This window comes from Hydractinia symbiolongicarpus, chromosome 5 (genome assembly GCF_029227915.1).
Source record: "Hydractinia symbiolongicarpus strain clone_291-10 chromosome 5, HSymV2.1, whole genome shotgun sequence".
Classification (NCBI taxonomy): Eukaryota; Metazoa; Cnidaria; class Hydrozoa; order Anthoathecata; family Hydractiniidae; genus Hydractinia; species Hydractinia symbiolongicarpus.
Genome location: NC_079879.1, coordinates 7,415,387 through 7,440,283, shown reverse-complemented (window position 1 = coordinate 7,440,283; position 24,897 = coordinate 7,415,387). Strand labels below are relative to the sequence as shown.

Genomic DNA, 24,897 nt, shown 5'->3' with positions numbered 1-24,897 from the left:
ACGACTTCGTGGAAATTCCGTTATCCATTCAGCCATCATGTGACGTTTATCATTTTTAATCGTTGTTGTAAACCATTTTCAAATGTTTCAGGGTTTTTTCAAACAATGTAATTGTTCCTGAAGACCATAAAGCTATTGCTCAATGCTCACTTCGTCCCCACGACTTTTTGTTTTCATTACAGCAACCTAGGAAGATAGTTATAGTAGCTAAGTAAATCTCTCTTTGCTGAGCTGTGCTTTATGTTCTCCCTCCCCGTGCTTGTAAACTATGTCGAGGAAGCTCGGGAGGTTATGGGCAAATTCTATAAAATCAACCCTGGGTACAATTTTTTTCATAATCATAAAACTGTAATTTCAAATATTAGGATGGACTATTTCATTACACACTGTTATTTTTTAGTCCAAGAAAGAAATGGAATTACAGGACGATGGCGTCCTTCACTTAGAGGGGCTGGAAAATTTCTTAAATCATTATCAAAGCAGCCGAATGAATTTTCAGGAGTTGATAAGAAGCTCTGAACATCAGATTACTAGTATGAACACGGCGTTGCATTACCTTAAGAAGAAAAATCTTGCTCATAATGAAGTGATCGAACTGTTTAAAATGTTGCTTGGTGTTGATGAATACGAGCAAAGTCCACTTCCACCTCAATTTTTTGATCTTCTATCGCACAAAGATTTCTTAAAGAAAATCGTCCGTTACTTGGATCAGTCCTACTTCTTCGATTCTCGTATTCAACAGTTATGCGTTTGCGTTTTAACCAACGTACTTCAAAATACGACGGAGAAAAACCTATTTACAAAAGGCTTGCAGAATAAAAGCAAGTTTTACACAGACATCGCGAATATTATCAAGTTTTGCTTCAAAGCTGATGAAGATTCTTACCGCTACAACAATTGTGTCAACACATTGACATTAACATTAAATATGCTGAAGCAATTGAGGCTATGCCAGGCAGGAAATGTAGACGAAAAATATGAGATTTCTATTCTATTCTATCAACTCGTGTTGCAATGTTTGACTCGCTTCATCGGTGAAGAAGATCTTTGTGAATTGAGTTTGGAATTGTTGAGAATTCTTTTAGGTGACAAGACGGATGAAATGGAGAGGTTTATTTTTGATAGGCGGTATGATTTACTGGTGAAGGCAATGACTGAGAATCCTCACAACGGTGAGTTGTACTAATTATTTACTTGTTCTATACCAAAAAGCGCGTCTAGAAGTAAAATTTTGAAATGTGTTAAACTTAAATTTCTTTTCGCTGCATTTTTAGAAAAATTGTCATGTGAAGAAAAAAGAAAAGAACCTAAAAAAAAGCGAATCGTATTTTTTTAAACTTATTATGTTGCACTAACCAGAAACACACAAAGAATTAGTATTCGCCAACATAATTGACTTTCAATTGGGTTTATTCCCTTAGTCATTTGCGAAAATTTAAGTTAAAAACTCATAATGATCAGTACGCGAAAAATATTGTGCTAACGAAATCACAATTTTTACACTCGCTATCGACACGTATGGTTAGCTATAACGTTTTTTTAGAACAAAATATGGCGTAAAATATTTAGACAATTGACTATAATAGGATTTTTTGTGTTCATAAAACATAACAAATTATAAAATTAGCTAAAATTAATTTGACTAATGCTTGTTCCGGTAAAATTTCTAGTATATTTAAATCACTCAGCGGATTATCGCTAAGTGAACATACTTAGTGAAATTTTGGCTATAGCGTCGCCAAATCAATACTTGTCATGTAATCTCTAGCATTATTTCAAGGTTTCACTTACTGTGTTTTTACCATAGAAACCATCATACAGAGTTCATGCATGTGCATGGTCAACCTAACTACAAAAGGCGACGAGCTCTATCAAAGTGTCAATACGTGGGATGTTAGTTTTGATGAGTCAGCAGAAATTGCTCTAGCCTCATTGATGAACTGCTCATCTACAATTATAACATTTCTTTTGGACAGGCTTGGTTTTTACTCTGATGACGTCATCTTTATTGAGCACATTTTAAATGCGATCTCCCAGATGGCAAAGCTCACAAGTTATTGTGAAGGTCTTCTTGATCACGATGCGATTGAAATTATGCTCAAAATGATGAGTCATCTTCGCCAGGATAGTACAATACAAACGTCAGCTATCCATATTTTGGCACAGCTAAAGGAGGCTGAAAACGAAGGTTAGAATATTACAGTTTTTTTTCTTTTGAACGGATGAGTTTTTTCTTCATCTGGTCCTTCTTTGAAACGGCTGTTCAAAGTTATTTATAATAGCATGTGGAGTCCACAGTCGGAGGTCGTTCACTTATGTTTCAAGTGGAGCTGTCAAACTCGCACCTCCTAAAGACCTAGAATTAAAAGCTGCGTCAAATTTTGTGTGTTTGTTCACTAAAAACAACGAATTCATAGAACTTACAGATTTCCACGATTATTGTATATCTCCTACATTTAAGTGATGTCATTTGTTCAAAATAAACTCTCAAGTTAAGAGGTATGGAATTAGAAGCCTCGTTACCAATGCCTTTTTGTGTATTTTCAAGGAGGAAAAAGAGGCACTGGGAACGAGATTTGCACATGAAAAGTAAAAAAGAAAAAAAACAGCTAGGTCAGTCACGTTCATTGAGATACAAAAAATTGTTAGGCGAAGAGTTTATATTACATGCGTGCGAGTCCAGCTGTCGTTTTCTTCCCATGAGTTGTCAAATTTTCATCCGCCATATAACGCGCATGTTTGCTTTAGTAAGTGGATGTGTGACTGAAGAGCAGTAAACTGTGCAGCATTTTTCCTTTGCACTATTTATTTAGTTTATTTATTTATTTATTGATTTATTTATATATACATTTTTATTCACAATGAAGTTTAAACCCTACCCGTTGATTTCCTGTCAAATAATATTTCCTTTAATCTTATGTTGCTGTGTAGCGATTCCTGGCCTCTTTCACTAAAATAAACGTCAAAATGATTACCGATAGGGTTGCACGCACTGCGAATAATTTATATTGCAAATCTGTGTGTTGCAAAGCCGACCGTAAAAACAACCTAGTGCTCAATTCTTGACCTTCTAAAATAAAGAAATCAAAATAAAGCCTAATACACGGTTAATTCTCAGTTTGTTTTAGCTGTATTAAGCTCAACATATGAAACCAGGAAGGTTTGAAAGGTTACTGAAAGTTTTTTAGTAAGAGGTAAAACCAGTTAATTGGGAGACGGTTTCTGACGTAACGCTGTTCTTCATATGGTCAGTATACTTTACTATTGTGGTTATTTGCTAAGTACAGCTATGTTGTCTCGCACTTAGCAACGTATATTGAAATGTTTTCGTCGCAGAAAAGTATTATGAGGAAAAAAAATGAGATGAAGGATCGTGTGAAACACATGGTTACTTTTTGGGGTGAGTGAGTTTTCTAATTTTGTTTTACATGCGACTATAAAAATTTACCAAAAATAAATGCAATGTTTTCCTGACAACCACGTCAAAACTCAGAGCAACTTTCCCTTGAATATCCAAGGTAACTTTACACAAATAGAGAAACGGCTAGAACTGTCAACTGAAATTCATTATCTAAACTTTTCACAACACCTGTAATTCAACTTTGTCCCTAAGCGAGCGCCACCCAGGCGTTTTAAACCGTCAAATTAAAACCTAACAAAGCGCTTTGTCTCACCACTCAGCAAACAATAATTCCTTTCGGGACGTAACCATATTTTGTAGTTGTCTTCTCAGTTTTAATGGACGTTCAAATTGAAATTTTGTGAGGTTGTTGGAGTTTTGTTGTTTTGTTTTATAATAATATTTTTTAAGAAATTTTCAATCAATTTCTTGAAATTATATCAGTTTAAAGATATGGAATCTAGATATTTTTAAATTAAAAAAGATCATTAAAAAAGAGATTTAATTCCTGTAGGCCAGGCTGTAAAAAAAATCGTTGTTTTAGAAGGTACACCCTTCATAAACTTCATAAACTGTCCGAACTTAATACTAATATTTGCACAGGTAAAATGTCTAGGTCACAGATAATATCATTTTAATTTCAGTCACATTACAAGGTTAATATTTTTAACATTTTATTTATTGGAATGTTTGTTTGTGTAATCAGATCACCAGCTAAGTCATTGTCGTTCCAGAAAAACAAGAAATGAAATACCAGCTAAACCCACTGTCAATACCAGAGCTGTTTTTAGTCTAGTTTCCAGTTTACCTTCTCAAATTTCTTCGTTGTTTATCACGCTTGCTTCATAAAAAAATTTATTTATTTATTAATTTCTTCACAAAGTTAGCTGTATTTTTGTAAAGTTTTTTTCATAAAGAGAATTATCCGATTCTAAACTTTTAAAGTTATAATCTTTCTCATTAATACAAGACGTCTTATCAACGAACAATGCAATGCAGTAAACAAAACTTTTAGAAGGCGAGCTGCTGCGCTTACTGACTTTCTGCACGATTTGACGTAAGCTCATTTATTGGGACCTCTCGGCTTGACGTGACCTTGAAAATTATTTGAAAGTAAACGTGTAAATGAAGATTTTTAACGACTGTAAAATGTTAATATACTATTGTTTTATCAAAATAACAATTTTTTTAAAAAAAATAAAAAAAGTACTGGATTGCCCCTTTAAAACAATGTTTCTAAAACTCTGTACAAGTTACCCTATACCGCCAAAAAAGGTTGTTAATTAATTTCTATGGGTCATGTGTTTGCTAGGTAACGTAGTGTGAACAAGGCTTACGGATTTCGTTTCTTAAAACTTCAGCACAGGTACCCATAATGAAAGAAGAATTACCAAACTTTAAAATCAGAAAACTCCCTAGTTTTATGTTTTCAAACTGTTGAAGAAGTTTTTTTTCGCAGTGACAACAATTGTAAATTTGCAATATCTCATTTATCTATCCCATCCACGGTGATCATATTTTGAGTGCATAACGAAAATTACGGCCGACGATTTATTAGGACTGACGGTTAATATATGCCGACAAAATTTCAGGCTGATACTAATTTCGTCATCTTTTTTAATGTTTCTGTTTTTCGACCGATTATTTTCACATGTAACCGCTAAATCCGTTTGCCATATAATCAAGTAAAAATAGATTCAAGAAAAAGTAAATGGAAAATATAAATGAGAATTTAAATAAAAATGCAATGTTTTCCTGACAACCACGTCAAAATTCTGAGCAACTTTTGAATATCCAAGGTAACTTTAAGCAAATAGAGAAACGGCTAGGACTGTCAAATGAAATTCATTATCTAAACTTTTCACAACGCCTGTAAGTCAACTTTGTCCCTAAGCGAGCGCCGCCCAGTCGTATTAAACCGTCAAATTAAAACCTAACAAAGCGCTTTGTATCTAAATGAAAAAGCGGACACCCAGGTTGTTGAAAAAGGCCTGGCACGAGTGCGAGGTTTTTTGCCGTGTAAATGTCTTTCCTTCAGTGACGTCATGGGAAGATTTTCAATACACAAGTGTGCTTAACAGACCACGTGAAATTACAATTTACAAGAAAATACCTTTGAAATACATAGCAACACGGAGTAGAAAACCACAAGTAAACACAAAGCAACCATCGTTACATAGTTCCGTCTATTGTGCGTCAGACAACAATATAGTCGAACCTTGTCTTTTGTTGATTGGAGGTAATGCTGAGGTGAAGGCACTTTAAAAAATGATTTGAATAAAAAAAACATATAGATATTTTGACAGGGGAATATTTTTTTTTGTACAAAGTATAGCTGTACGAAATTATTCCATGTGGTTTTCTGGTGTTAGGGAAGGAACTTTTCCGTAATATACCTCAACAAAATCTATTTTTGTTGTTTTTTTATTCAGCATCTGATATCAGACTTTATGTTTATATGTGATTAGCTTCTTTTATCAGAAGAATACTTTTTATCTAGGTTAACAATCATTGCGAAAGCTTTTTTCGTTGAATGTGTGAAATTTTCTCTAGAAGAGTACTCAATCGAGGTTAAGAAATAATCAAACATGAAAAAACTTCACTTCAGACTGTAACTCTAAATGAGTGCATTTTAGCAAACCCCCAATACGATAAAAAGTATATGACTTTGCGATCTTGACCCTCCAACGGAAAACTATTATTACCCTCTGCTTATCTTGTTACATATAAGCTTTAAAACCAATGTCTCTGTCAGATATAAAACTTCTGCTAGCTATTTAAAAACCTTCATTTATCACCTTATTGATGTCTCATCGAAGTTCAGTTTTTTTATATATAAAGCGTTGACATGAATTAAATTCGTGATTTCTGTACACGGTTGTGAAAGAAACCAAATTTTTTCGGTAGTTTTTCAACATTTCTTTAGCTACATATTTTACAGAGGGGCATGTACACCTCCCACCTTGGGATATTATCGATATTTTCGAACGCATAACCTTGAAATCGTTCCAATCTGCCGCTGCCTATAGGCGTAAATTAAATCACTGACAAAACTGTAGTCAATCTTTTTTGGCGGGGGCGTCTCTTCCGTTTTAATTCAACATCTTTGTTATTTCGGTAGTTTTAAATTTTTCATATTAATATGTAAGAAACAATTTCACGTACATATTACTTATGGAGCAAAAATTTTTACAGGATCAAAAAATCGCGAAACGCCTCTTATGAACGTTTTCTTTTAAAGCAATCATAAAAAGTTTTGGCGGGAAAAAATCATTTTGACAAGATATTAATAACCAAGTTTAAGCATACATAAATTCGCAACATCTAAATAATTATATTAAGCAAACATTGTGTTCACAGGAAGGAGATCAGAATACTTTGCACTGTATTGCTTCCTCGTACCATGACTTAATTCCGATGTAATTCTGTCTCAAAAAAATCTCCTGTAATGCAACTTCTCTCTTTTTCTTTATTTATTTGTTCCCATGGATGTCGTTAAAACTGTCAGTCAAATATTCCATATGACGTTCTTGTTATTAGAGATTATTTATTTAAGGCTTTTTATCTCTTGAATTATAGAAAGTCTTTTTTGATGTAACCCTGGTTACAAAGAACGCCTAACAGTGGGAAAGAAAAAGCTTTTAATTGGTCTATTGTTGTGTCGGGACTTGCGCAATGACGCTATTTTTTATCAACGTGATTTCAAACTCTTGAGTAATCAGTTATTAAAATCAAGCGATGGATGTAGATCGCTGTTCTGTCTACAGTCAAAATAACTTGAAATTAAATTCGGCATTAAATGTTCTAAAAAAGTTCTGGGGTAAGAAATGTGAAACTTGAGTATGGTCGTGTTCACCAAGTCACATAGCTGAAGTTTTCTTGTATTTTTCTTTAGGTACAACTGATTCGCAATGGCTTGTAGAAATTTTCGCCGCCATGATCTCACATCAAGACAACGCGCAAGTGCAACAAGCAGCGTGTCAAGCGCTATCGAGTCGTATTGCGTCGAATCCAAGCGTGTGTAACTTCATAGGAGAAGAGAGCGCCAGTTTATTGCCATTGCACAGTAGCGTTTTAGCTGCCTTAAATATACACTCAAAAGATGTCTTCGTTTTTCAAGCATCGTGTTCGGCCATTTTCCAAATGGCTGTCCATTCAAAGGTTTTACAGCAATATTTGGTGGCGAAAGGAGCGTACGTTTCTATTATAAAAGAAATGCGAGCCTTGGTTAATGACGTTGAAATTCACGGCTGGGGATGTCACGCCCTGCGAGCTTTAGCGTTTCGAAATCCGTACCAGGAAGAGCTGATGTATAAGTACGATATATTGACTATCCTTGCCGAAAATCTCAAGTTCTTCACTAATCTCACTGTGCTGAAGGAATCTACAGGGCTGCTTGCTTGCTTAGCCACCGATCTTGAGATAGTGAAAAGACAAAGTGTTTATTTGAGGATTCCTGATATTATTCTTCGTATTGCTGTTGAAAATGTATTTTGCGAAGAGTTGGTCGAGATGGCTTTAGAAGCGATTGGTATGTGTATTTATTTCTTTTTCTTTTTGTTTTATGTCGAATCTTGCTCACTGCTAGACAATATGTTAGAGATGCGATCCGGTGCGTAGAATAATGTAAACTTGTAAAATAATCAAGATTTCTTTATCAGGGCGTTGGTTTGAGTTGGGGTTAATTCTAAGGGTTGTTTATCAAAGGGTGCGTCGTTTCTCTTATTTAAACGCAATCAGAAAAAGAAACCTATTTTTTTTACATATTTTAAAAGGGTCTAGATTTTTTTCCCTAAGGCGTTTATTAGAAAAGTACAATATTTTTTCTCTAGAAAATTCATTTAAGCTTTTGCTGTAAGGAGAAGAAAAATTTCGATGACTTTATGTTATATTTCAGCTATATTCTCAACTTCAGAAGAGCAGCCATTATTGAAGCTCGAATGTGTACGAGACATACGTCATGTCATGACTGCAAACAAAGCAAATGAGACAGTTCAGCGTTTAGGATGTATTATTATGCAGCTCATGGCGGCTGATCAGAGTTTTATATCAGACGATGCTGTTTCGTTGGAAGTACTTCAAATCATCCGAGATGCTATGATACGGTAACTTTTACTATCACTTTCTTTGTCGTCTATCATTTGATGAAACTATTCAGAACTATTTTATTTTAATCACCCTACTAAAAGTGCTATTCAATTCCAAATCACGTTTCTATGACATTATAATATATGTTTTTATTTTAAAAAAAATTACTTAGATAAAAATTCATTTTTTTAATCGTAAATAGGTGGTGTGAGGTCAGAAATATTTCCCCGTGACATTTTAATCAAGTTGTATTGTTTTCGAAGGTAGCAACGCTTTATCGTGTTTAAGTCAATGGAAATTCTACGTAAATTACACTTTTTGTGTGGGAATAATTTGTTTGTGCTGAGCCTTCGTTTTTTAAAAAATTGGAATTTGCAGCTATAAAAAACTTGATATCCATAGGAATCGTTAAAAATGTCGGATATGAAAGCCATAGATAAAGTAATTTTGTAAGTTTTGAAACTCGGTGAGCGACTGAATTCTGATCCTAACTGTAAGGAGAGTTTAAGCGCACACGCGAGATATTTTGAATTAAAAAAATTGAGAAGTCAGCACTTGCAAAAAAGTTGATTTACTTTCATTTTTTGCGTATGTTTGCAACTTTGTTGCTTTTGTCGATTCTTATTCCCCTCTGCTGAAATATACCTGCCAAAATATCACGTTTTTAACATAGTATGGAAACTTAGAAATTAGGTAAAAATATTTTGCAAGTCCATGGTTTGCAATTTAATTCTGATTGCGGACTTACATATCCCCTTCCTCCTTTAAAAGTACTTAGCATCATCCCTGTGCATTCCTGTACATAGCGGACACCATGTACATGCTTCTGCTATGTACAAGTTGATTGTAGTTTATTAACATACTAGTCGTTGCCCGTGGAAAAATCCACGGGTTCGCCCATCCTTATATTTACCCGTCTCAACAAAGGGGATAAAAATATATCGCATTTGATATTCGTGTTTCCGTAACATCATTTTCTAACTCAGTGGGGGTCCGCGCAGAGACAGACAGACGACGGCTATTATTATAGAGAAGTCGTAGCCCGTGGAAAAATCCACGGGTTTGCCCCTCCATTATATTTACCCATTGCAACAAAGTGGATAAATATATATTGCATTTAAGACGAACATAAGTTTCGTTTCCAGTCCGCTACGTAGGGCGTAGACCATACGCATGGTCATTTCATACACCATGGACAATATGAAGAACTTTTAAATCGATTATTTTATATTTTTATATGACAGAAAACGATGTTGCTATCATGTAGTAACTTAAAATGATAACTGTCTCAGTGCATAGCAATACATAGTACCCCCAAAATTACCTATGTCGTTTTTCACTGTAGAACTCAGAAACATTTACCACTGCACCTCTCGCTAGGTTTTTTATTCTTTCTGTCTAGATTCAAGGACATTATTTCTGTTCAAACCGAAGGCTGCATAGCGTTATACCTTCTTGTGGAACACGAAGAAGAAATTTCGCGAAGTATCAAGAAAAGAGCGATCGAGATGAAAATACACGACCTGTTGTTTCCAATCATTGAAGACTTTAAGAAAAACGACGAGATAACATTATTAGCACAACAGTGTTTAATAGAGATTACTTCTGATAAAAAGAAAAATATTGTACAATCATCCAGAGATGAGGTCCTACATAGGGCGTGTTTTTTAGGTCATATAAAATGTGCTGAATATATGCTTCAACTTGGTGCGGACGTGGACGCAGGTAACCCGAGCGCACTCTGTACAATCGCGTTAAGTGGAAATACGAAACTAGTTGAGCTTTTGCTATCTTACGATGCTTCTGAAGCAGCCACGGCTTTAACTATGTGTTTGGAAGAACAGGATTGGGACATGGCAGGCATTTTATTACGTCATCTTGGTTATGAAAAAGAAAATGGTGCCATAACATGGAGTGCTATGAAGATTAAAGAAGTTCCGCCAGAATTGTTATTTCCAACCTTAACGTCGAAGGTATGTCGAATTAATCCGCCGACATCTGCGAATGTGACGCCCATCAAAAGCGTCAAGATGCGAAATAGACTTAGAGCAACGTCTTTTAATAAGGAAGAGACGGACCCATTCCAAACTCCACGCCGTTCTCATGAGTCTATGAACAGTACACCATTGAGAAATCGTTCCTCGTCAGATCTGAGTACGAATGATTTATTATGCTCAGGGGGTCGCCAAATCAACACTCGAAGTGGCACTATTCTTCCATACAATACGCTGGATCCTAGATTAGTACGAAGAAACTCGGGCGAGAAACACACCATTGTGACGTCACCGAAGGAAGAACTTGAATTTTACCCGGGGCACCGAGATGGAATGCTGGCATCTGAAATGACAGATAAGGACTTTTGTGTAGGACATTTAGTAGACAGATGCGTGACACCTGTCATGGTAGAAAAAACACGCGAAGCTATTCGGAAATCACTCTCCGATTTAAACCTCATGAAAAAACAAGGAAGATGCGAACCATTTCAAACGCCTGATGCAGCACCTCCTTGTAAAATGAAAAAGCAAAACTCTCCACGCCAAAGGGCGAAAACCTGGTTGACACCATTTCGCGAAGAAATAAGCGATGACATTAAACAGTTAGACGTCTCCCATAACAACATCAGGGATCTAGACAATCTGGCGACTTGTCCCAGTACTCTTATCAGCGAGTTCTTCCATAAGCTTGAATGTTTAGACTTGAGTGATAACATGTTGACAGAAATGCCGGCATCGTTGTCTCAATCCTTGCCTCGATTAAAAGTATTGAATGTATCCACCAATCAAATCGCACGATTTCCATATGAAATTTTTAAGCATCAGAGAATCGAGACTGTAGACATCTCGAATAATCTGGTATCGAATGTTAAACCTTCACTTTTACAAGTTGCGATATCTTTAACTAAACTTGATATAAGTAGAAATAAACTTCGCGAATTTCCTTCATGGATAGGTCGATTCTTCCCACGTCTTGGAAAATTATTTTTATCACAAAACGAGATTAAAGAAATCCCTAATTCTGCCAAAGGTTTTCGTGCTTTGGTTGAATTGAATATGAGTCGAAACTATTTAGTGAGCGTTTCAGGTACATTTATCAGCGAATGTACCTCGCTTGAAAAAGTTGACTTTTCGCATAATCAGCTTATTAATTTGCCAAAATACACACCGAACACTTTGTCTCGCTTATCTACGGTGAAGCTATCTCATAATCAACTTAAAGACAAGCGACCGTTTTTCATTCCGCAATTGATTCTATCGATACCGTCGTTACAATTTGTCGATTTGTCGCACAACATGATTACGCAGTTACCGGAAACGCAATACTGGGCGTCAAAATCATTACGCGATTTATTGTTAAGCCATAACAGAATTCGAAAACTTAATCTGATTAAAAATGTCGCTATATATTGGCCGAAGCTATCCATACTAAACCTTTCTCATAATAATCTGGAAATAATCCCAAGCGAAATCGGACATCTTACAAGTCTCAGCTCTCTGGATGTTAGCTATAACCCAATAACGACATTACCGGATGAGATTGGACGGTTGATCAATCTTTACGTCTTTCCATTAGACGGCTTGAAACTTCGCCATGACTCAGCATCTTTAGGTTCTGCTCGTGACATTGTATCGTTCTTGCAGTCAAAATTGAAAAATGCTGTGCCGTATTATCGATTAAAATTTATGATTGTCGGTTTAGCAGGCCGTGGGAAGACGACTTTAATTCGTCAACTAGCACAAAAGAAGCATCCCGATTACCCGATCTCGACCGTCGGTGTCGACGTTAATGACTGGATTTTAAAACCGAAGAATAAAAAACTTCCATCTTTTATAATGAACACGTGGGATTTCGCTGGTCAAGAAGATTTCTACAGTACCCATCAATATTTCCTTTCACCCAGGGCTTTGTACGTTGCTGTTTATGACGTCAGTCGTGGAGTTGAAGAAATCAACACTCTCACACCATGGCTGCTCAACATACAGGCTGTAGCGCCCGGCTCTTTAGTTATACTGGTAGGAACACATGCTGACAAAATTCCGAAAGAGCGCAAGAAAGATTACCTCAGCTCCGAACACAAATACGTTGAAGAGTACCTAAAAAGTCCAGGTTTTCCTCAGATTTGTAAAACAGCAATTGTTAACTGTACAAAAGAAAACAGCGCCATGGAATCTCTCCGCGAAGAACTGTACGAAATTGTAAGCAACTTCACATACAAAGGACAAAAGATAATCAAGCAGCTTGTACCTGAAATTTACGTACAGTTGGAAAGCATGATTCGGGAAGAAGCATCGAAGATGTCAAAGAAGGATTTACTGCCCATTTGCTCACAAAATCACTTGTGGAAGCTAACAACTGAAAGTGGAATACATCTGAACAATGACGAGTTTCAGCGTGCTTTGAAATTTCTGAAAGAAACAGGTTAGCTGTGCTTGAACCCGTTGTGTTCATTTTTTAATTATAGCAAACGATTTGACGTGACGGCATGTCAATGTTTACAAAGCGATGACGAAATATCTGTGTTGTTTATTTATTTTTCTAATTGTTTGTGCCAAATGAAAAATAGTAGGACATGAAATGTTTTTTTAATTGTATTTATTAATTTTAGGCTCCCTTCTGCATTTTGACGATATTTCTTGCAATCTTTCGCATCTGTATTTCATTGACCCTCAGTGGTTGTGCAAAATGATGGCACGTGTTGTGACAGTGAAAGAAATCAACCCTTACATTGACGAGTTTGGCATCATGCTGAAAGAAAATGCTGTCCATCTTTTTCCAGAGCGAACCTATCCGAAAGAATTTTTAGATCGCTATTTCAGGTAAAGAAAAAGCTTTTTTAAGTCACTACGATGAATATTCATTCATTCCTTCATTCATTCACATTTATTCGTTTATTCGTCTATTCGTTTATTCGTTCATTCGTTCATTCGTTCATTCATTCATTCGTTCATTTATACATTCATTCATTCATTCTTTCCCTCATTCATTCATTCATTCATTCATTTATTCATTCATTCAACCATACAGCCTTATGTCCAGCCATTTCTCCGCCTACCCTCAAGCCCATCCATCTTTCTGTTTACTCATCAATTCATTTTCATACAGGTTCATTGTGTGTTCACGTATCTTCTGCACACTATATATTTTTTAGATTGCTTCGTAAGTTTGAAGTTGTGCTCCCACTTTCACGCGATAAGTATTTGGTGACATCAAAACTGAAACTTAAGCCATCAAAGAATGTAATGGAGTTGCAAAAACATTTCTCGTCTGGCAAAGGCGCCGTGACGCGCATCTATTCGTTTCCGTACATTCCGAACGGGTTTTGGGCTCGATTAATCACAAGAATATTGTCGTACGTTGACTCCGTTATAACGGCGTTTAAAAAGGTAATATATGCTGCAATTAAAAAATATTTTCTTTTTATAACAAACTTTGTATTTTAAGGGGAAGTGATTTTGGCGGAATTTATTTTATTCATTTAGTCTTAAATCCAAATTTTCTTTTTATTACACATGTGGCAAAAAAAAAGCTGTGCAAAAATTAATAGGACAAGCTAAGGATTAAATTATGCTTTCCGAATTTTTGGTAACCCCCCTTATAGGCTTCGTCTAATACACCTAGTCGCTAGTCAACTAACATGGATAATTGTGTGAGCAGGGGCGCTTATTTTTTGAGGTTTATTCTCAGCCTTTATTAAAGAATGGGCGTTTCTTACGTCGTTTACAGCATGCTATAGTAAAATCTTTTTCGAACAATTAGATTCCAGAAATCAAGTATTGGAAAGAAGGAATATACGTACTTTGGTCTAGGGAAGACTTTTTTCTAATTGGACAACAGTGCGACGTGCCGGCATGCAATGATCGTTGTATGTTTGAAATCTTTACATCTGTTACTCAGTATGGCTTCAAATTACTTGGTGTTTTGGTGGATCTTATTGATTCTTTAGTAGAAGAATGGTATCCAGGGTTAGCAGGTGATTCTATCGAGGGAAATAACACAATGATTAAGAGGCTGTGTCCTTGCTACTCTTGCTTGGATAAAGACGAACCATATACTTTTTACTTAAACGACTGTGTCACAGCCTCTTACACTTCAGATACAATCGAATGTCCAAACTGCGGACCACGTCTAATCTCCACGGTTGCACCAGATTCTGTGTTTAGTGATTTAAATCGTGATTTGATATACGAAGAGTGTCCTATAGAATTTCATGATCCGAGAATGCACGTATTAATAGGCAGTGGTGCGTTTGCTTCTGTTTATAAAGCGAGCGTGGACGGCACGAACATGGCAGTTAAGGTTGGTAGTAAGGGTTTGAATCACCTCTTATGTAGCGACTAAATGAAGCTACCCATTTCGAAACAATAATCAGTTTTTTTAATGTTATGATAAAACAATAGTTTAGTTTTTGTTGGAAAAATATACTTTTTTTGTAAATTATTTGGATATACTTTTTATTATTTAGGTCTTTGGTGAAACGACTGGTAGTTGTCCGAATCGTTTGCTTCGTCAGGAAGTTGACATATTGTGTCGTCTTCACCACCCGTGTTTAATGTCTCTGATCGGTGTATGTTTGCGACCGCGATTGTTGCTACTTGAATACGCACCGCTTGGTAATTTGGAGAACACTCTTACGTCAGGGCGTGGCTTAAGTCGTGGTATGCAACATCGTATTGCTGTTCAGGTGTGACGATTTACTTGCTATACGACTCCTAGTTTGTTCTCCATTAGGCGCTAGTATTAAAAACTCCGAGTCGTGTACTAACAATTTTACTGAATAAGGAGACCTGGATTTTTTTTACAGATTTCCGAAGGTTTAGCATATCTTCATCAAAATAATATTGTACATCGAGATTTAAAGCCGAGTAACGTGTTGGTGGTCTCTCTTTCTATGGGTATGTTGATTAATGTGAAGATAACTGACTATGGCATTTCTCAAGAATCTACCTTTCTCGGCTTGGCTGCTCAAAAAGGTACATCTGGTTACCAAGCTCCTGAGATTGCTAAAGGAGACGGGGAATACCATACTGAGGTTTGTCTTATTCTGTTGATACAAATCAACGGTAGACGATTGTTTCGTGTGTGTTTTAACTGCTGCATTTTGGTATATTTTTCAGGTCGATATTTTCTCGCTCGGAATTACCTTATATCAAGTCGTAGCAGGAGGAGCTATGCCGTTTGGAGAGAAATCGTTTCAAAATGAACTCGACGAGGCTGTTTTAAGTAATAAGGCTATCACAAAAATCACATCCCATGGAAGTGCCCCCTGGCCTGACATGGAACATTTGATCAGACGCTGTATCCTGGCAAACCCAGGTGCGAATTCACAACACTACCAAGTTTTTTTTTTGGAGAGGCTGGGAGTGGGTAAATCAAAAGAATAGTAATTAATTTACCAATATGTGAAGCACCACACCATGATTAGGGTTGACTCGTGAGAGAGATTTTTTTATATTTTAACTTCCTAGATTAGTAGAAAATATCTCTCTCATATTTACTATAAACGACTGGGTCCAACTGCGTTCCCCCGACCTTTTACAAACTTTAAAATAAAAATAATTTTGCATACTTTTTCTTTTTACTTTTAGACAAGCGTCCATCGGCGAATGATATTCGAAATGCTTTGCTCAGTGTTGATCTGTTGTGTTTAAAACGCGAAGCTGCAATTTGTAAAGAGCAATCAGTAGAATGCATGGCTGTTAGAAAATATATCGAAGATGGTAAAGAGAAACAAGAAGTTTGGGTAGCAAGTGGTCAGTTTAATACTGGAGGTAATCAGCTTTCATGGTTTTCAATAAATCCGGACAAAAAACAGGTAAAGTATTAAATTCTGAAGTAACCTTAAAGTAATCGTAGCATAAAAAATTTGCTATTGTAATAAACTTATTTCTTAGACTGTACAAGGAATGTTAGTAAAGACAAGAATCTTTTGCATGACCTCATACAGACACTTAATCATTGTTGGCACAGCTGCTGGTACCATTATGGTTTTTAATGGCATGACGAAGAAAGAAGAACGTTGCTTATCGTCGGCTAAAGACTCGATTCTGTGTTTGAGAGTTATTCTGAATAGAGACTTAATTATTGTTGGTGTAGCTAACGGAAGCTTGATTTTTTATTCGGCGAGTGGAATTCTCGATTCCGGTAAGGTTACCTCTATTTTGCATGTTTTAATGATTCAGATAATTTAAACGTCCATTTTATAACTTGTTGCTAATTTTAAATCAAATCTAAGGGCTTGTAAATAATCATTTATGTTTAGATGTCCCTACAAAGCGCGTCGATTTAAAAGGAATGCTCGAAGCTGAACTACCTATGTCCTTGATCTCCATCTCATGTGTCAATGTTGTTGGCAATCAACTTCTTGTTAGTTTCGGTCTGTACGTCGTCGAGTTTAGCTTGGACACATTCAGCGTATCGAGATATTGGCAGGTATCGGAGAAGAATGTTGTATCGCGTATCGAAACATCAAGAAGTCGAGTATTAATTTCCTGCAAAGACAGCTGTGTTATCTCTGTTTGGGATTTCGAAAACTGCGATGAAGCCCAAAGTAAAATAGACTGCTCTCAGATTCTGATTGATCGCTATGGCAACGAAAAAACTGAGAGAGACTGTCGCGTAGTAACAATGACGGTTGTTGAGAGAGTGCTTTGGGTAGGCTGTGGAGGGGGCGATGTTATTTTAATTGATTTATTGAAATCAACTTATAAGCCTTTAGCTATGTTTTCACGTCACACATCTGCAGTTCGTGCTATAGTAGTTGCACCCAAGCTCATGGGAAAATCGGCTGCCGTAATTACAGGAGGGTTGGGATTTCGACAATTGCAGCATCTGGATCAAGATGATGGCAATATGAAGGAATTTGGCTTTGTTCTTGTCTGGGAAGCTGATTTAGTGAAACAGCAAAAACACATGCAAGGCGAACGTAAAAAGAGAGACGAATTAGCATTGCAGATGGCGGAAGCTTAAAAAGTTGCCATTTATTGTGATCATACTGTAACTACTTTTTTTGTCAAAACTAAAATTTGGACACTAACTCTCACAACATATCGACGAATCTACCAACATTCAAAGACTAATTTGGACGTATTTTTTTCTCCCCAATTTGACTTCGCTTTTTATCTTTTCTAAACCTTTATCATCTATTTTATCATTTAGAAAAAAGGCAAAATATTTTCAAATTCTGAATTCATTATTCGCACATCAGAAAAAAACTTTAAGCTATAATAAAAAAATAAAAACAATTTTTTCAACAATCGCGTATCAGTTTTTTTTTTCGGGCATGATTTATAATATTCGTTTATCTTCCAGAAAATAACTTATTTTTTATATGTAATATTGTATTTTTTTACATTACTCATTTCAACGTTCAACGCAAACATTTTTGTAATTGACTATTTTATCTTACTGGCGGTTGTCTAATCTTAGGACTCTCGATATAAATAACCTTGAAAAGGGAATTCAGTTTACGGAGAAGGGAAAGATTACGGCTCAAAAACTAAAATGTTTGTTATATCAAGGGATCATGGTATCCAGCGTTTATTATATTTTTAACGACTTTACTAGTAATGATAGAAAGAGTTTTTATTCTGTAAACTTTGACAAATTGTCAGAAAATGTGTCGGGTGTGGTTTCAAAACCTTTCTCGTTAGGAATGTAGAACATTTAACACCGTTCCCTCAGTAATTTATTCTATCGATGTGCGTTATATGTTTTGCTAATTTCCATCATGTTTTATTCGTGTGACCAAAATATCTTAACTTATATTAACTAATTTTACTATTCAAAAGTTGAATGAAAATGAGAAGAATCTAACAAGTGAAAACGAATAGAATGGAAGGAAGAATTTTGACGACCTTCGTTTTAGAATTTCTTTTAGCTTTAAAGAGAAGTTGAGGGGGAAATTTTGTAAATATATTAAATTTAAGTTATTCCCTAGAATTTTATATTAACTTTTTTAATAGATCATAGATAATTATTTAAAGAAATTATGTTTATATATATAAAAAACAGCTAAATATTGTTTCTTTTGAAAATTCCTTTTTACGAAGTGTCGTGCAAGAAGATTTAGTTTTATTAGCACCATTTAGCTGAGCCGAAATGTTGGGTGGGATGATCATGCCACTTTTTCCAACAGTATTTAGTTTTTATATCTTTCTCAGTCTTTTTGTGGTAGAATACACAAGGAAAGTGTGTAACAAAAAGACAACCGGTGCGACACAACTTAATAAAATCAATATTTTTAGATTTGGAATTTTTGCAGGTGAATAGTCAGTAGTCTGTGTAAATTTATTTAAAAATTTAAGTTGGTTAATTTTCATGTCTTCCAAGAAAGCTTGAACAGCAAGCTAAAAACTAGCAAATTTTACATTTCGGCTGATGAAAGTCTTCTAAGAACTTTTGCGGTATTTTTACAATTAGCCTTAATACAACAAATAGAAATAACAAAATTCATGGGTAATAATATTTGCGAATATCTGAAATAATATTTCGCAGGCAAAAAATCTTCAGAAATTATTAACGGCGAAAATTCTGACCTAAAATATTTGACTTAAAATTAATTTTTTAAATATTTTTAATAGAAAAGTTTTTTATATCGTTGTGTTTTTGCGAAAGAAAGTCTCGAAAATAAATGCCAAAATTTACGTTGCACGAAACTTTGTAACGCTAACATTTTCTTATTGGTTTGCTACTTTAGGGAACAATTTCAAAGTTTTATATTTATGGCAGCGACACGAGTGTCAATGCGGAATACTTGAAAAAAAGAAGCAGTTATTTTCCCTTTTGTATCTTTCAATATAAGTGTATACAAAAAAAATTACATCACAGTCAAAAACGTTTTCTAAAAATAGACACTTACCAGCATTTCGTTGGAAGAACGTACCCTGAGGGCGAAAAATTTTGCGAATTGCAGTTTTTGTACCTGTCCTTTGCAAGATGACTGGCCTTTAGAGACTACACGCTTTTTTTTTCAGGACACTTAAAATGAAGAAAGCCCTTGAATGTTCTTAGCTCTTAATTTGATTTTATCATTTTTGAAGTATAAAGGAGCATTTCCTTGTTAATAGTGACAAAACCTAAATCTTCGTAACATGTTCTCGAATTTTGAACCTTCATAGGCATATGTTCTTATATAGTTTGTTCTTAAAAAAAAACATGCGAATCAGTAGTTTTGTCGCTATAATACGTAGCAATAAAGACTTGTTAATATGAAACTATTCACAGCACAAACGCAAGTGGAAGTTTCTAATATTCTTCAATTACATTTTTACTTCCAGTAATAAAATGTTAAAAACATTGCCACAAAAATATCATTCCTCTGCATCCTTAGCTTTTTTCTTCTTTTTCTTCTTCGTAACAAGTTCGTCCACCGTTGTATTGAAGTCAGCGGTCTCTGAAAGGCTTTTATCTTTGTTCTAAACAAACAAAAAAAAACACATACATTGGGCGCCAATATTTCGCGGCAGTGTAAAAATGTAAAAATGCAAATTTTCATATAGCTACAAACATATGCTGAGGATAATAATCCGCAATCAAGAAGTCCCGAAATATCAGAAAAAAGATTCATGCTGACGTCAGCAACAATAAGTTGTGCTTATTGTTGCCTAGACAGAAAATAAGTTTTAAGTCCGCTGGAAACAATAAGAAGTTCAAATTAAGTAAATGTAAAAAATGTAAAATGTAATAGCCTAAATAACGTAAATTACCACTTTTGGGAAAGTAATTCAAAATTTAAGGTCTTGTACCAACATTTTTTGTTAGTGATAGTAGTAAAACACGTTTAAAAATTGCTAGAGAAAACAGTCACCACAAACATTCGCATTCCATTGCAAATAAACTAACCTTTTTCTTCTTCTTTTTAGGTTCTTCCTGTTCTTCTTCTTCGTCTACTTCTTCAACCTTTCGCTTCTTTTTCTTCTTCGCCGATAAATTTTCTTTTTCGACAACCTGACCAAATAAAATGTTGAAAATTTGTACCACATACATTTTTTTGATTGATCGAAATAAAAATATTTTTCCATTGTTTTTTTATTTTTTTAATTTATGTTTTCAAGGTCATACTGAAGAGCATCATCTAGTACAGAGTAGTTCTTATGGATTAGGTTTAAAAGCAGCGACATTTCTTATTGGAACATTTTGCGGGAATAAACCGTTGCAAAATTTTCTGCTGTAAACACCATATAATAAACACAATAAAGAATTTACTTGTTAAACTTAAAGGAAGACAGAAATTTCCTCTTAATAAAATAAACTAACCTCTTCCTCCTCACTCTCATCGTTCTTCTTTTTCTTTTTCTTCTTTTTCTTTTTATCAGCAGACTTCGAAACTTCGTTTAATGCAGCAATCTCTTGGATCACCTCTTGCATAGCATCAGCATTTTTGATTGGAGCTTCACCAGTTTCGTAAAATTTTAAGCGGTCATCCACTTGCTCGTGCAGCTTCTTACCGAACAAATTTGTTGGATTTTCTAATACGTTATGAAAAATCGAGTTAAGGAAAAAACACAACATAATGACGGAAACGTATGCAAGGCTATGAAAATTACATACCTGAGAAACAATCAATTCTTGAAGCAATTGAGCACTTATTAGCCAGATAACGGGATATCCGACCTTTGTTTTTAGCACCAGCTCTTCCAATAAATGTCGAGTGAAATATCAAACCATACTTAGGTGTCTTTCCTTTTGTTTTAAGTGCTCTAAACAGACAACAGAGAACGTAAATAAAAATTACAAGCAGCTTATCTTTACCTTACAATAGCTAAAATGTTAACTCATAGGCACACCTAAAGAGCGCTTTTTCTGCACCGAGGATTTGCACTGTAGAAGCTGGATACTTTGCAAGATTTGTCAAACTACCTGCGTGTGCGATAAGACGTGCACCTACCTAAAATGAAAACAAAGAAAAATGCTCACATATATAGAAAGCTTGAAAGGAAACAACTAGTCACATAAAAATTTATCGCCGATCAGGAAGTTGCCGCCATCATGCTTCTTTTACTTACCAGGTCTCCAATAAGAGCTTGCAAGTTTGGAGCAACTTGATTCATCTTGGATTGCAAGTATTCATGTAACTTTCTTCTGTAATCCACCAAACCAATGACTCGTTGAGCAAAACTTTCAATATTGATCAAGTCTATCGGCGAAATGTCCATCCCTGTAAACAAAGATATACATTTTTCTGTAAAAACAAGAAACACAATGCATAAAAAACTTAAGTCATATTGCATCAACTGTAATGTTAGAGCAAAGCAGTGAACAGCAACTGCAGCTGTAAAAACCTATGCTATATTAAGGCTCACCCATGGAAGCTTTGGAAGCGTCAAGGATTGCTTTAGCTTTTCCTTCGTCCATCACAATCTCTTCCAATCCTTCTAGTTTTTCTTCAGTGAAATCCTTTCGAGATTTTATGTACTGAGCAACTTTCGCATAAAGATAGTTGTCGTTTACAATTTTAATCAACTCTGGGAAATGATATGAATACCACTCTCTAGAAACAAAGAGGACGAAAACTAATTTTTGCGAGTCAAAGAGATTTCATCTCTAACCGGAATTAATTTTCACGGTTCTTTGATTTCCAGAAAATTATTTTTGCGATATGTTGGAAATCACGAACCCAATTATCCCTAACAAAAATGACTTTTTTTAGTAAAATTACTTTCGTATTAAGTATAGAAGAATAAGAAATTTGTGCCTTGAATTATTTTACAGGCCAAAATTTAGCCATAAATGGAAAAAGGTAAGCGAAATTTGAGAAAAATTTTCTTCTTCCTAAAATTAGTTTCCTTAAGGTAAAATGTCCAATGCAATAGCTCAACATGTCGTCTTTTGGAAAACAGTCTCGGATATACACATACCTGATTCTCATGGAAAAAGTGTTTATATCTTTATCAAGCTGATCAACTAATGCGATTGTTTGAATGATCATATTATCTACTCGGTGGACATTGAACTTAACTTTTGCTCTTGAATAACTGTGCCCTAAACCCAATTGTGCTTTCCCAGACGTTTCAGCAGTAAGGCCTGGAATAAACATATTGAAAAAAAACATTAAAAAATCAAAGTAAAATAATAACACAACCAATAAGTTTTTTAAATGTAAGGATAGAGTGCATTACCTTGGATCAGTTTATGAAAATGAAACCTAATGCCTCGAAGAACTTCAAGAACAGTTGATCCCGATTCACATTGTATGTTACAACTTTCTTGGATTCCTGCTCCAATCTTTGGATCAGAAATTCCCAACGCTACTTTGCTTTTCTTTTTTCCAGTAGGTACATTACTTTCCAAGAAAACTTTTAGGTCATCATGGACAACACCTGCATAAAGATATACTCATCAGTAACAATGTACATATCTATGAAAGTCTGGCAACAAATATATTTTTAGAACTATCTTACCCTCAGATATACTATTAATATTTTCTAAAGCATTAGCTGCAGTTTTGAAGGGACTAAATGCAACAAGTTTAACAATTCTACCAAATCTTTCCAGATCTGTCACAGCTTCTTGAACTTCAGGCAGTAAAGCTCCAATATCCTCTGTGGAATTCACTTTGAATACTGCATAACCAGCTGCATGTTCAAACAATGCATACAGTACCATGTTTTACTTTTTTAACTACAAAGAAAGAAAGTCACTGAGAATGAGCTGGTTAATAGCTAATCTAAATCTAACCCAAAAAAGCCTGCACCTATTTTAAAAATTAAAAAATATACTTTTTGGTTGCATTAAAACACTGTTTTATCTTGTAATTTCTGTGGGAACTTACTAAGTCAAAAAAAAAACAATGCCAACAATTTTTCACCTATTAATAAGAACTGTGCGAGCCAATGCCTTTCTTATTAACAGGAGTATTTATTAACAGCCATGTCCTGTATATACATAATTTCCCCAAAAACATAATGGAAAATTTACTGCAAAGGCATCCTAAACAACCTTGGCATAATATTTGTTCGTGCAAAGTCCTGAAAAAAAATTGCTTGAGAAATATACAGTTGAGTCAAACAACTCTGTTTACTTCAAGGGTTTTTAGATAAATTAACAGAATTAAAATCGCTGCTTTGCATTGTAGGAATAATTTGGTTGAGTTTAGGAGTTATTATATCAAAAGCCTGAATTTTGTTGTGCAGTGTTTTCTGTACGTAGGCACACTTATATTGCTGTAAACTGCTTTATTTTTTATGGTTGTTGCCTTAAGTGAGATGATTAAAAGAAAAAAATCTTCATTTTGTTCGGAACTTTGCCAGAAAAGATCCCTTAATGAAAAGCACAACCCGTTCACAATTTTGGCTTGCAGGGTGAGTTTCTTGTGTGACATAGTGGAGCATTTCCTAAAAGCTTGAACCAGTGACAAAATTTAAGATGAGTTATGGTGCAACGTATGTACAAGCATATATGCAGATAAAAAAAACAAAAACAACAGATCACAATGATAAAAAATATCACATAAAAAATCACAAATGCTAAATTATTTAAAGTCTGCTCTTGAAATGAGAAGATAATAGTTGAGATAAATTACTATCTTATATTCTTCTAAAATTAACAATATGGTCCTTGTCGTCCTTCTTTTCTTGCATATAAGGATGTGCTTACATATAGATACATAGATGTGCATATTTTACATGGCTAGCCTCAAAAATATTGAGTGATATACCCTGTCTATTATTTCCAAGAGGGGCCATGGCTTAGATGGAGAGTCCTAGAGTATTAAATCCTTATTTTGAGCTACGCAGATCCAATTAGGGCCCATGCTCTACTAGACAACTCCTGGCAACATCCAATGTCCCACACAGTGTGCCACCTCCCCAATTTCCCTCACTTGCCCATGCTAAATCGCCATCAAAAGGAATCAAACCCCAGTCTCCCGCACAGAGTACTATAACCACTAATCTCTATTACATTAAATTCTATAAGTTAGCTTAGTTAAATGTGGTACAGATGTAATATATCCCAAGAATAAGTAAAAATTTTACAAAAAAAAGTTATATATATTGTTAAATCAGAACAAATGAGTTTTTTGTTGCAGAAAGCAAACATTTAACACTAACATATATTTTTTGAAGAGGGTGCAGATAAGCCGCAAACGCCCGCATGTATAAGGGCAAGTTCGGGCGACTTTTCGAATTAAATTGGCGGTTGTCGCTCGGAACCGCCCGCACTTTCCCGAAACTCCCCCGGAACATTCCCGAAATGCAATTCCTTGTAACAAACCATGCGGACGATAGTTGGAAAGGCGCTTGAAGATAAAGGAGTTAATAAAGTTTATATATAAGTTATTTATCAAGTAAATCTTATTTTAAACTATCAAAAACAGTTCTTTAAGAACTTCGCTACCACATAGTAAGTTTATTTTAATTTTCATAGTTTTTTGAATCATTAGTGTCTGTTTTTCTTTTCTTTTTCAAGCATTG

The 24,897-nt window shown here is 35.1% G+C and overlaps 2 protein-coding genes across 3 annotated transcripts; one reads left to right on the top strand and one right to left on the bottom strand.

Moving 5' to 3' along the window:
- The first annotated feature begins 369 nt into the window (after positions 1-369).
- Positions 370-18,501, top strand: LOC130644497 (leucine-rich repeat serine/threonine-protein kinase 2-like). Of its 2 annotated transcripts, XM_057450132.1 has the most exons (14): positions 370-1,172; positions 1,808-2,188; positions 7,296-7,931; positions 8,298-8,505; positions 9,891-12,904; positions 13,092-13,302; positions 13,635-13,869; positions 14,243-14,782; positions 14,949-15,167; positions 15,288-15,515; positions 15,601-15,799; positions 16,072-16,298; positions 16,378-16,627; positions 16,746-18,501. In XM_057450132.1, the coding sequence occupies exons 1-14, from the start codon at positions 413-415 to the stop codon at positions 17,450-17,452; spliced, it is 7,815 nt and encodes a 2,604-aa protein (XP_057306115.1). In that variant the 5' UTR covers positions 370-412; the 3' UTR covers positions 17,453-18,501. The 2 variants fall into 2 exon arrangements, with proteins under 2 accessions (XP_057306115.1, XP_057306116.1); XM_057450133.1 differs by lacking the exons at positions 370-1,172; positions 1,808-2,188 and adding an exon at positions 7,002-7,220.
- Positions 18,502-19,255: 754 nt separating this feature from the next.
- On the bottom strand, positions 19,256-23,118 carry LOC130644502 (nucleolar protein 56-like). The gene is made up of 10 exons (XM_057450139.1): positions 22,885-23,118; positions 22,603-22,803; positions 22,342-22,507; positions 21,787-21,974; positions 21,490-21,641; positions 21,271-21,371; positions 21,035-21,183; positions 20,741-20,952; positions 20,327-20,431; positions 19,256-19,899 (listed from the first exon to the last, which is right to left on the bottom strand). The coding sequence occupies exons 1-10, from the start codon at positions 23,087-23,089 to the stop codon at positions 19,795-19,797; spliced, it is 1,584 nt and encodes a 527-aa protein (XP_057306122.1). The 5' UTR covers positions 23,090-23,118; the 3' UTR covers positions 19,256-19,794.
- Positions 23,119-24,897: the final 1,779 nt, after the last annotated feature.

Coding starts and splice junctions, on each gene's coding strand:
- LOC130644497 (XM_057450132.1), top strand. CDS start 413: ATGGAATTACAGGACGATGGCGTCCTTCACTTAGAGGGGCTGGAAAAT. Junction 15,168..15,287: donor AACATCGTATTGCTGTTCAG/GTGTGACGATTT, acceptor TTTTTTTTACAG/ATTTCCGAAGGTTTAGCATA. Junction 15,516..15,600: donor ACGGGGAATACCATACTGAG/GTTTGTCTTATT, acceptor TATATTTTTCAG/GTCGATATTTTCTCGCTCGG.
- LOC130644502 (XM_057450139.1), bottom strand. CDS start 23,089: ATGGTACTGTATGCATTGTTTGAACATGCAGCTGGTTATGCAGTATTC. Junction 21,184..21,270: donor GCAGAAAAAGCGCTCTTTAG/GTGTGCCTATGA, acceptor TTGTCTGTTTAG/AGCACTTAAAACAAAAGGAA. Junction 19,900..20,326: donor CTAAAAAGAAGAAGAAAAAG/GTTAGTTTATTT, acceptor TTGTTTGTTTAG/AACAAAGATAAAAGCCTTTC.